Genomic DNA, 10,104 nt, shown 5'->3' with positions numbered 1-10,104 from the left:
AAATTATTATGCCGTGGCGCGCGTTTCATTGTTGATGACGTCAGCGTTACATGATCATTCGCTATTATATGTATGAGGATGCTAGTGATTGATGATCGCTTAGGTTTGGATGCAAGATGTTGCGTGCTGGATGCTGGCTCCGGCTGGATGTTGTTTTAGTTTAAATAGAGTGTGTGTTATGTTGATTGGTGGATCAGTAAGTTTCTAATATAAGCATCTTTTTCTCTACTCTAGTAATAAAACTGAAAGTCTGTGTCTCTGGATGTCTGTACGTCTTTTACGCGCATGGCGCCTACACGGTCCGGCCGATTTTCATGAAATTTGGCACACAATTCGTTCGTAGCATAGGGGTGAGCGCCTCAAAGCGATTTTTCGAAAATTTGATTTTGTTCTTTTTCTAGTGCAATTTTAAGAAAATTTTACCAAGCAAATTATCATAACGTGGACTAGCCAAATATATCATGGGCGAGCAAATTAACATAGCATGTTGGCGAGATATTCTTCATCCATTATTTGTAAATATACAGGCGGAACAAATGATCTTTTAATTTTCTACTACGACCGTGCGGGTACCGCAAGTAGAAAAATAAAATCAAAGAAACATCAACTACGTTCAAAAGAAGAAGAATTTTTTTTCGTATTTTAGCATTCAAAAACTGTGTGACAGCTTTAACGTAATTTCTAATATCTATACCTGAGAGACAGAAGGACGAAAGTGGCGTTATGATAATTTTATAGGAGAAAGAGAAAAAAAGTTTTTTCTGGCGCATGAAAAGGATGAAAAGGTTTTTTTTTTTGGAGAATTTACTTTTACTTTGTACGCTGTGGAATACGCTTCTACATTTCATTAATTTCACAGATATTCATATCATTTTTTTAGTACAGTGAAATCCCGTTGCAACGAATTTCAAGGGACCGAAATTTTTGTTCGTTGTGACGAGAATTTCTTTGTGATGGAATTCAAGCAATGTAATGGAAATTAAAATGGGACTAAAAATTTACTTCGTTCAAACGGAAATTTCGCTGAATTGATACTCGTTGTAACAGGATTTCCCATTTCACTGCAGATGAAAACTTCAAGAACCGCAAATTTAGTTGATAATGGGGTCGTTTCCAAAATGTGTAAAGTATTTTTTTCTGAAAAAACATGCTTAAAAACATAGGCTCTAACAATTTTTCAAATAATTTGTTTAAGTTTAATATTAAAAAAAAACTTAAATCGTTGAGCTTTCATTGTTTCTATTTCTTGTCGATGACATCACAAATGATGAAATGCCATTCTGTGTTGCCATTCACAGAGCAAAATATTTAATTCGCATCTTTACTCACGTGTATTGGCAACGATATGGTTGATAGCAAGCGTAGAGCGCAATTTTAATTCGCTTCTTGATTATCATAACGTGGAAACGCGGTACAAAATGCGCCAAAAAGCATCATTTGTGTCGTCATCAAGACCACGCCTTGCTTGCAAAATCGGACATTTTAAGAAATTAATTAACGAATAACTGTTGGGAAAATGAAAGAATTTTCTGGGACCACGTTATTTATTTTTTTTTGCTTATTCTATCAATTTTAGTGACTAAAAGTATTACTTTTGACTGAGAAGGAAACAACCACATTCGCGAAATCAAAAGCCAGGGTGTGATAAAAATTGTGGCGCCATCTTTATTTAGTTTTCGGAAAGAATAATGTTACTTTTCCTAAAATGAAGTGAACATGAACTTTACGTTTGATTTGCAAAATCTTTAAAATTATTTTTTAAAAATAAAAAATAAATACATAATTAAAAGCAGCTGAATTGAATAATTGGTTATAGATAAAAGATACAGCATAAAACAAGATTTATCTTTATTAAGTTTGCATAAAACTAAGTTTCTTTTTTGTACCCAAAAGCTTTCAACACCTTGTAAATGCTACATCTAAAATGTTATGCTAACAGTCCACACTTTTTTTTTCATGAGCTTCTGCTTTCACGTATGGCGGAACCATAACCGTGATTGACTGCCGAATGTTGCAGCCCTGATCCCTCCCTGAAATTATCAGACGATCTTTGATGTCCTAATTCCACAGAATCATCAGGTGTTTTGTTACAAAAGAAAACCTAAAATAAAAAACAGTAATTTGATCAAAAAGTAGTACAACTGAAACAAATGAACAAAATCACTGTGGATTTAGTGTCACCAAATTTCAAAACGGTAGAAAATATGCTTGTAAAAATACAGTAGAACCTCAGAAATACGGATCACGTTATCCGAAGTTCGGGATAGGCCCGAACAGCTTATGAAGTGAAGGTTGGAAAACTTAGATAAAACAAAACTGTTGAAATGGCGTTGTTCATATTGTTCTGTCCCTTGTTACGGATCAAAAACGTTGAATTTTTGCCCGCTTTTTGTTTCTATCATTGATTGTCGCCTTACCGAAAGCAAAAATTCAGCAGCCAATTCTGTACCACTTTCTCCTTTGTCTAGGTATTACAGCACTTCAAATTCTTCTTAAATTGTGTTTACTTTTCACCCGAAATTTTCCTACGCAATTACTCTGCTAAAAGCAATTATTAAAAAGATTACAAACAGAACCCGTAAACTTACACAAAACGAACGACACACTCTATTGATGTGCGTAGTATCTGCAAATTTTGCACGAACTGAGCAATATACAATTAAACTTTAACAGGTTAACAGTTACATATAAAATCAAACTCATTTCATCTTAACTAATAATAAAGCTGCAAGTCTGAATGTCTGGATCTCTGTCTGTCTGGATCTCTGTGACGCGCATAGCGCCTAGACCGTTTGGCCGATTTTCATGAAATTTGGCACAAAGTTAGTTTGTAGCACGGGGGTGTGCACCTCGAAGCGATTTTTTGAAAATTCGATTTTTTTCTTTTTCTATTCCAATTTTAAGAAGATTTTCCCGAGAAAAATTATCTTAAGATGGACGAGTCAATTACCAAGTTATCATAACATGAACCGTAACATGGGCAAACCAATTGGTGAGAAGTTCACTATACATTGTTGGTAAAAATACAGTCGAACCAAAAGACCTTTTAATTTTCTACTACTGGCAAAGCCCTGCGGGTACCACTAGTAATAAATAACGTGCTTTTGGTGGGGTTCGTATTATTACACACAAAAAGCGGGGCGCAGGTGGAAAAAGATTGATAACTACGGTTTTAAACCGTACAGTTAGAAATTCTCTGCTCCTTTAAAAATATTTATTTGAAATATTTTGAAATAGTTCGTGTTTTGTTTCTTTTTTGAAATCCTGTCTCTAGTGGTTAATTATTCTAATACTATATTATTATTATAATATCTTCTCTACTATTCAATGACTTTTTCTTCTACTTTTAACCCATAGATCAACCTCTACTGAAGCTATCCAAGTCCTTGCAGGCATGCCTCCTTCGTTTTTGTACCTTCACTATCAAAATATTTTCTTTCAATTCGCCAAAAATTCAAAGCAAATTCTGCTTGAAAATGTTTCTTATGATCCAAATAACTTTGAAATTAAAACTTCTTTCACACAGTTACAAAATCTCTTTCTCCGATTTTATTTTTGATCATTCCTTAAAATTAAACTTTAATGACGATCATTATTATATTTATACGGATGGTTCAAGGACAGATAATGGTACTGCCTGCTCTTTCTTTGTTTTTTATAAGAATGACGTTTTTTTTCTTTTTTTCCTTTTTTTTCTAATTCATTAACTCTCAAGTCAGAAAACTCTATTTTTCAAGCCGAACACACCGCTGTAAATCAAGCTAGCATTTGGATTTATAAGTTCTGCTCTTCTATCACTTCTCCATTTTTCTTTCATATTATTTCTGACAGCCTTTCATCCATTCTCGCCTTAATGAATTATTTCCCTTCTTCCTCTCTTGTTTTTGGTACTCAAGTTAACCCCCTTAAAATAAAAATTTCACCACGGTTTCTTGGATCAAAGGTCATAGTAATAATTTGGGTAATGATTCAGCCGACTTTTATCCAAATGGGTCATTTCTTTTCCTACTAACTTTCATGTTCCAATCCCAATTAAAGTTCTTAAAACTATCATCAACAATACCCTTCTTGCTGATTGGCAAGACTACTGGAATAATGCAGAAAACGCAAGATGAACTTTTGGAATCCTCCCGAATTTTTCTTTTAGCAGGTTGTTCAACACCAATTTTAATCAATTTCTTACCAATCATGGAACCCATTCTTACTTTTTTAAAAGAACACTCCTCAACTCTCCAGATTGCATCTGTGGAGAAATTGGAGACTACAAACATTTTCTTTTCTATTTTAGGTTTACTCAAGCCTTCCATCTTAAATTCCTCTCCCCTCCGCCCCCCCTGTTACCGACTCAAACTATAAAACCTACTGTTTTATTGATAAAAATGCTTTTAAAAATGTTCAAAACCTTCTCAATTTTATTTACAAGCAAAAATCTTTATTTTTCCTTACACTGAAATTAAGAAAAATTAATACTTAGGGTATGAGAATTTTAAATTTTTTGTGAACAGGTATTGTTATTTTTATTTTCCTCTTAAACTTTTACTTGTATGAAATTCAAAAAAAAAAAAAAAGACGAGTTATGTTTTTCACTAACTTACTAAAGCCAACAATTTACTGATCATGACCATCTTACCAATTGTGAAATTCTATACTGATCACGACTTTGTTACTGCACCAGTATATTTTTAGTCATTCTTATCTCAAATCAAGATTGTGTTTGAAAAATATGTTTTTTTTTCTAAAATATTAAATAACTTTTAATCATTTAATAATTAATTATCCTTATTATTTATATTTTTGAAGTAGCACCCTTTTCTCTTGAAAATTGTGCTTAAAAAAATATCAATTATATGTTTTTCTTCAAATTGCAATCAACTTTAATTATGTGCACAAAATGTTGATTTTGATAGTGTTACTGTATTTCGTGTTGTCAAAATTTCAATCAAACCGGCTGTTGTTCAGGATTTCTTTGTTGGACGGCGATGGAAAGTCACTCCACATCTCCCACCAATACCGAGAGATACCCTTACCAATCGGGGGAGAAGTGGTCTTCAGTTGTCTAATACTATATTAGTCACTGTTTAAATTTTTTTAAATCAAATGTGTTATAGACATTAACTGCTGTTAAAACCTTTTAAGTTTCAAAAGCTACTAAATTTAACTGGCAGGATATCTCTCCTATATGAGTACGGTATCTCACCCAGAGCATCAGAAGTGATGGTTAAATGTAGCAGTCATAGTTTCATAACATGTTTCGTAGAAAAATTACAGTATGGAGGAAATATATTACTTAGTAATAATAAACAATCAATAATGTGTATTTACCACACATTTTCACTGTGATTGCTAATACACGAAATATTTAGAATACCTTTTCCTTAAATTGGGCATCGATCGTAGAATTACCTTAGATATGTAACAGATTTGTATATACAGTCTGAGTAAAAACTTTAAGGCCTGTTAACTTTTTTGAGAAATTGGACACATCTTTAACTGGTGATCAAAACATAATTTGAGTGATAATTATGAACCTTAAATGCAAGTAAAAAAGACAAGAAAAATCATTTGTTAATATTTCATTATCAGAAAATATTACATATCAGCATTTGAGCCTGAGTAAAATCTTTAAAGCCAGCATAGAAAAAAGCACAGGAATAATAATAATAATTAAAAAAAATAGAAACATTTAGAAGCTTGTGTAAGCGCCACTTCTTCGAATTACTTCAAATATTCGTGTTTTCATAAATGAAACAAGTTTTTGACAAAGTTCGGGATCTGTTTTAATACCATTCATATTCGACAGTAGGTTTAAGCTCTATTGATGAAGTAAAATGTCTCCCATTCGTATAAACTCGTCTTGCTATGTCGCCCAATAAGATCTCGATTGATTTGAGATCTGGAGACTTAGCTGACCGTTTCAAAGTATCAACATTGTTTACATGGAACCATTTTTTTTTGTACTTTTACTCAAATGGATAGATGCATTGTCATGCTGATATTTCCATTTTTTTCCAGCAATAATCTCAGAATTTAGAAAAAGATGACCTTGTGAGGACATTTTGATATGCTTGTTAGTTCATTTTACCCAAAACAAACGCAACCGAGCCCATGCCATTGCAAACAAAGCACCCCTCAAGTTATGACAGAGCCTACACCTAATTATCCTTTTGAAAATATGTCTTTTACTTTTCTTAAACCTTGCCAATAGTACTTCCATCCGTCTGGTCCTTTCAAATTCCACTTCTTTTCATCAGAAAAAAATATTTGCGTCCATTGGTCATGACTTTCTGGCTACAGTTCAAACGCTCTATTTTGTGGCCATTCAATAACTGAGGCTTAACCAATTTTGCTGCCTAAATAAAACTTTCACACCTTCTAATTGTGTTATGTATCGTCTTTTGACAAACATTTAAGTATGTTGTTTGAATAAGTTTCCCGGTTGAGTATTTTCCAGTTGACGTAAGTTTCAAACTTTCTTTCATCACTTGAGGACAAAACTCTAGGTCTTCTACCGGTGTTCTTTTGCAATAATTGTCTTTCAATCTTAAAAACATATTGACTGCAGTCTTCAATCTTTCTATTTTTTTTTTCGAATTAGAACAGCTACTCATCCCTGTTGAAGAAAAAACTTCAGTCCGCCCTCTTTCATGACCAGTTAACTTCTTACCTTTCGACATTCACAAAGAGCACCAAAACTTCAAAGAAATTAATGAAAAAAGTTACAAGTTGAAATGTTTTCGCATTCTTATTAACTGCTATGATATTTATTCCAGTATATGTACATATAGTTTTTTAAAAATACTAGTGGCCTTAAAGTTGTTACTCAGGCAGAAATACTAAGTTATACCCCTTTTTTTTCTAGTAGTTGAATACTTCACAAAACCTGTATATTGCGTCATTTCTTACAAATAAACAATAATAATTAATAATTCAATGATATTAAAATCCTTTCAATTTCATTTTCCCATTTTCTGAAATTTTTTTTACTGACCTTAAATTTTTTACTCAGGCTGGTATATCATGTAAATGCAGAAAATGAATTCATTAACATGGGGAAAAAGAAATGCTATGTTACCGTTTCAGCAAAACATCCTCTCCTATATTGAAACCCATCATTCCTAAAAATAAAGAAAATAAAAGAAATTGAGGAAAAATATTCAACTATGGGGTACATTCAAACCTTATTCCAAAATTTTTCTGAAACATTCAAAATGTATGGTAAGAGACTGTCAGCACATTAGGTGTAAAACCTATTAATTACTAAGAAATAATTGCAGTTTTGGGAAACACATTGCCAAACTATGCGTATATCACAAAAACAGTGTGATAAAAAATAAAAATTCATTTTCATGATCAGTCTGTTGAATTAAACAAACCAATATATACGTAGAACAAGGAACATAGCATAAATAGAAATATAATGTAGTTGAACCTGTCAATCCTGTACCTCAACACACACAGAGACCAACGTTTATTGGAATGAAATACAGTTGATACCTTAGAGCAGGAATTAGTTAATGGAGGGAGCAAGGCTAGCAAAAGCTGAGTCAAAGACCTCAAGTCTCGGGACGCAACAACGACGAACAGTTGACACGTTTCGCGTGAAACTAGCGAAATAAACCTGATTTTTTCCAATGTTTTTCTTTAAAACCTATCACGTGACTTGGGGACTTTGCTTCAAGAATGAAAGTATTCATTCCCTCCATTTTATCTCTTCTCAATGGTTGATACCCTGTAATGCTATGGACTGCTTTTACAATCCTTGCACGCAACTGATGGATACTTATACCCTTAATCATGCACGCAAGGAATTTGATGTAGCCCCAAGCGAAGAAGTTTAGTGGCGTTGGATCAGGTGGAATCGTTAGACTGGCAGCTGTTTTCCGTACTTTTATAGATAGAACTGACGCACTTCTTCATATGATTATTCTTTCGGTTTTCAGGAAGCGATGGTTGTTCTTTCTTCTAAGAAGATCATTTCTTCAACACTGTAAAAACGATTCAGAAACGTTCCTGGAAAATAATGGGCAGCTGATGTGCCCAATTTCTTCCAATAACATATCTTGGAAAAATCAGGAACGCTTTCCACTAAAAGTCAGTAATCTTTCTGACATTGACTTGGAAACTTTATGAAGACGTGCGAAATCTCCCTTGTTCAAGCCAGTAATGTCTCTAGAACCTTCTAGAAAAATTAAGTAGGTTTTGTGTAATTGATTAGAACCTTCCTACTTTACCAAGAAGGCTCCATAAAAATCAGAGTGACCACGGCCAAAGCTATGCAAGAAGGAACCAAGCATATATCTCTTGCCTGCGATCCCTGCTTTGCAAAGCTTTAGCTATCCATTTTGACATTTTCGCTCTCACTGGGAGCTTAGTCAATCTGGACAGGCCGTAAGAAACATTAGGTCGATATACTTAATAAACACGCTCATTCAATCTTTAAACTGGTTGCTAAAAGTATTTTCCAAAACAGTGAAAAGTCTGCACGCGTGCAACTTGTAGCAATTCAGGAAACTTTTTTGGGATGATACTTGTTTTTACGGGGAAATAGGTGAAAACATGTGAAATCCCGAGACGTTCCACGGAAATAACCAGTAACGTTTCGGATTTTTTTTACAGTGAAACACTTGTAAAAGAAATCCATGTATCAATGTTTCTGAGGAAGTGGATCGTTGTTTTTGGAACACATAGTAGTTAAAACTCCAAGGTAGGAAATTAAATGACTTTCTTGGGTACTAAAGCATTTAAATAGCAAATTGGCAGACCAACAGACGCACAATTTCCGCATCTCAAAGCAGTATATTCTAAAATCCTATCTTTGATTTTTTTTGTATTTAATGATTTATTTCATTTATTTTTTATTTTGAGCGGCAATTTTACGATCCACTAAGATTTATTTTATGCTTTCTTCTTCGTTTCTTAAATTTTACGATAAAGTAAGTCAAAAAGGATAAACCAATCAAAAGTAGTACAATCAAATTTAAGATTGATGCCCTGTCCACTGAAGATTTTAAAAAATATATTTTTACTGTATGACCATATTTTGCATTGTATTCATTTAAGCCCTCATCATTGTATCTTTCGCGTCTTTCATCTTTCAACTAAATAAGTTCCAGCGGTAGATCAGTGGCAAAAAAAGAAAAAAAAAAGAAAAAATAATAATAACTGTTTTCGAAATTTTCAAAAACAATGTTCTGCTGTATTAACCACTGGTTTACAGTATTAGATGAAAGAATTGACATTAAGAATCAGATACATCGTTGTCAATAAGCACCAAAAAAATTCCGAAACGTTACTGATTATTTCCGTTTAACGCGTTTCGGGATTTCAATGGTTTTTATCCACTTCCTGGAAAAATCAAGTATCTTTGTCAAGAACTTTCATGAATTTCTACACGTTGCACGAATGCAGACTTTTCACTGTTGTGAAAAATATTTTTAGCTCCCAGTTTAAAGATTAGCTGAGCGTATTTATAAAATGCATCAGCTTCAAATTGATTACGGCCCTTCCAGAGAGGATTAAGCTCTGAAAAGGAGCGATTACGTGCATGGACTGTGTGGAATTACAGGAGAGCAAAATTTTTAATTCCTACTTGCAATTCTGACTTTTCTGTGGCACTGTTTCCGATACTGAATTTGGAGCTTTCTAAACAAATCAGAAAGGTGCCCACGCGCCCAGCTGTTCACTTTAAAGTTACAGAGACACGACTGGCAATAAACGAGAAGATTTCTGAAATTTTCAGGAGGCTTCCAGGACAATTTCAGGAAGGTTACTGAATTTTAGCGGAAAACATTCCTGGCTTTTTCAGGGTATGTTACTGGCAGAAATTGGGCACATCAGCTGCCCATTATTTTCCAGGAACGTTTCTGAATCGTTTTTACAGTGAAGAATTTCAGTCCTTTTGAGTTAATCATAAGATAATACGAATTTAACTTGTTATGCATCTCAATGCATCATCCTGATTCATTAAAGTTACTCCTTTAAGACGGTTGATGAATTCTTTCTTCTTTCCAGGTTCACAGTATTTAACACAAACGATCAATCCCTTACGGAATTGACAAATGCATCTGGTCAGCACAAAGAGCCGTTTTGAATCGCTAGGATACA

The 10,104-nt window shown here is 33.6% G+C and overlaps 1 protein-coding gene across 1 annotated transcript in view; it reads right to left on the bottom strand.

The window, feature by feature from the left end:
* Positions 1-1,850: 1,850 nt before the first annotated feature.
* LOC129228336 (fibropellin-1-like) overlaps positions 1,851-10,104 on the bottom strand; it is a 43,991-nt gene continuing 35,737 nt past the window's right edge. Inside the window, exons 14-15 of the mRNA XM_054863015.1 lie at positions 7,073-7,115; positions 1,851-2,101 (exon numbers count right to left, since the gene is read on the bottom strand). Coding sequence (XP_054718990.1) covers positions 1,955-2,101; positions 7,073-7,115 — 190 coding nt within the window. The 3' untranslated portion in view covers positions 1,851-1,954. The remainder of the gene's footprint in view (positions 2,102-7,072; positions 7,116-10,104) is intronic.

This window comes from Uloborus diversus, chromosome 8, assembly GCF_026930045.1.
Source record: "Uloborus diversus isolate 005 chromosome 8, Udiv.v.3.1, whole genome shotgun sequence".
NCBI classification, from domain to species: domain Eukaryota; kingdom Metazoa; phylum Arthropoda; class Arachnida; order Araneae; family Uloboridae; genus Uloborus; species Uloborus diversus.
Note: the sequence above shows the minus strand (reverse complement) of the source record. Positions and strands in the feature narration are given on the sequence as shown.